General features: G+C 58.0%; 1 protein-coding gene across 1 annotated transcript in view; it reads left to right on the top strand.

Moving 5' to 3' along the window:
- Positions 1-296: 296 nt before the first annotated feature.
- The window catches only part of VOLCADRAFT_100527 (uncharacterized protein), a gene marked incomplete at both ends in the record, with an annotated part of 4288 nt that continues 2593 nt past the window's right edge, over positions 297-1991 (top strand). Inside the window, 4 exons of the mRNA XM_002959090.1 lie at positions 297-567; positions 753-1034; positions 1181-1412; positions 1766-1987. Of these exons, the coding sequence (XP_002959136.1) occupies positions 297-567; positions 753-1034; positions 1181-1412; positions 1766-1987 (1007 nt within the window). The remainder of the gene's footprint in view (positions 568-752; positions 1035-1180; positions 1413-1765; positions 1988-1991) is intronic.

The following is a 1991-nucleotide window of genomic DNA, read 5'->3' as shown; positions in this document are numbered from 1 at the left end:
AGTCATCTGAGGAGCACACACCACAACACACCCGCCGCAGCAGGGGTAGCCTTGTGGAGGCAGTTTTGGATGCTGCCTTCTGGGTGTTCAGGCGGCCGACAAACCCCACCAAGCCTCGTATGGGTGCCTGGTTAGACAGCAGTACAGCTTCATGGCCAGAACATGTGCAAGATGTTCCTGCGGGTCAGCCTCTGCCCACTGTAATTCCCTTAACAGCTTCTGTTAGGGTTTAAGGTTTAGGGTTTAGGGTACAGATCCGAGTCGCCGAACAGCTTGATGCCACTGTCAAAAACAACATGCCATCCTGTGTCTGCACCTGCTGCAGCGAGATGAAGTCCGCGGTACAGGCACACGGCTACCGGTTTGGTGACATCCCCAACGTGCACCAGTTGCGTGCAGATGTTTGGAGGACGCTGGCAGTGGCGCGTCCAGCTCAAGTCGTCGCATGGCTACCAGTGACAGCCGCCAGAGCACCACCACCGCCCGAGCCAGCTTTGCCGTGGGGCTTCCGAAAGATGTGGCTCAATGGGCATTCTACGGAGAAGACGGGGCTCACCAAGCGTCCTGGTACGACAGGGGACTCTGGTGGTTCGGATGACCAAGAGCACCGCCAGCCCACCCAGCAGCACAGTTCGTTGCAACAGGCGCGGGACCATTTGGGCAACACTGGAGCATATGGCTCTTCCCGGAAGACTTTCCACCGCATGAGGCGGGCCCATCTAGTCTGCCACAGTGATGTCGGCGTGAGACAGATGGTGTTGACGACAAGCAGGAGTCTATTCTTTCCGATGAAGAAGCAGGAGTGGATGCGACACGGCCACAAGACGTGGACGGCCAGCATGAGGAATGGATGCTCCCTTCGTGGCCGCCACGACCTGGCATGGAGCCACGGCCGGATCCCACTGCTCCGGGTGTGTGGCTAGTGCCGTACTGCATGCGTGTGGAGCACTCTGGGGAGAATTGTACGGTGCACACCAACGGGGCTGGCGACGACATCATCATGATGTGCAACGACTGCATTCATGCCTTGGAATGTAAGCACTAAACACTAACATGAGAATTTGCATGCAGTGCTTTCGTTGCGGATCATGTGTGCTGGGTGTTCATGCATGCACGCACACAACCGCACTGGTTATTCTGACTGGTCTGCCCTGCCTGTGGCTGCTGCCTCCGCATCCAGGCGGACGCATCCTGGAGGCTGCTCTCGCACGCTATGATGGTGGAGATGTGCCAGAAATCAATCAGGACGGGCAGCGTCTGGAGTGGCCTACCGTGCTGGAAGCCAACATACTGGGGCTGGGCCATGTGCAGCAGCAGATCTACAGGCTCAAGGTCAAGAACCGGCCGTCTGACTTGCAGCCCATCACCGTCACAATGCACGGGATAGCCGTGGCGAACCCATCACTCGATCAGTGGGTGGATGCCATCCCACGCTCTGCTGCATTGTTGCCGGAGAACATCACCGTCTGAACAGAGTGAAGAGCTGCCAGCAAGACATCGATGCAGTGGGTGCCATCCCACGAGAGGCTGTCAAAGCGATGGTGGACATCCTGGCCTTGCCGAAGATGCACCCAGATCGTCGCCGCTTGCTTCAAGACACGTCACCTCTTGTGCACGCCCTCGTCACCTCTCTTCGGTGAACAGTCGCACGCATCGACATGACAGATGCCTATTACTGCAACATGCACGCCAATCTACGTGGTGTAGCCGCCGCAACCGGGCTGCCACTCCTCATGTTTAACGTCAACCCCGCCGACTTGCACAGTGCGGCTGCAGTCGTGGCCGCTGGGCAATTTTTGGAATTTGGCGAGGATGGTGCTCCGTTGCGGGAGGAGCGTGTCATGGACAAGTGGCGGCGGGTGCAAAACAACCCCTACACCAGCCAAGCACTCCTCAACGCGGTTAAGCTCGCCTTCATGGACATCCTTTTTGGTTTCAAACCTGGCGACAAGCGGCAGAGCAACCCCGACTGCTTCTGTGGCACCGTGTTC

This window comes from Volvox carteri, assembly GCF_000143455.1.
Source record: "Volvox carteri f. nagariensis unplaced genomic scaffold VOLCAscaffold_124, whole genome shotgun sequence".
Classification (NCBI taxonomy): Eukaryota; Viridiplantae; Chlorophyta; class Chlorophyceae; order Chlamydomonadales; family Volvocaceae; genus Volvox; species Volvox carteri.
The sequence above is the reverse complement of the archived record's forward strand: the minus strand, read 5'-3'. Positions and strand labels throughout refer to the sequence as shown.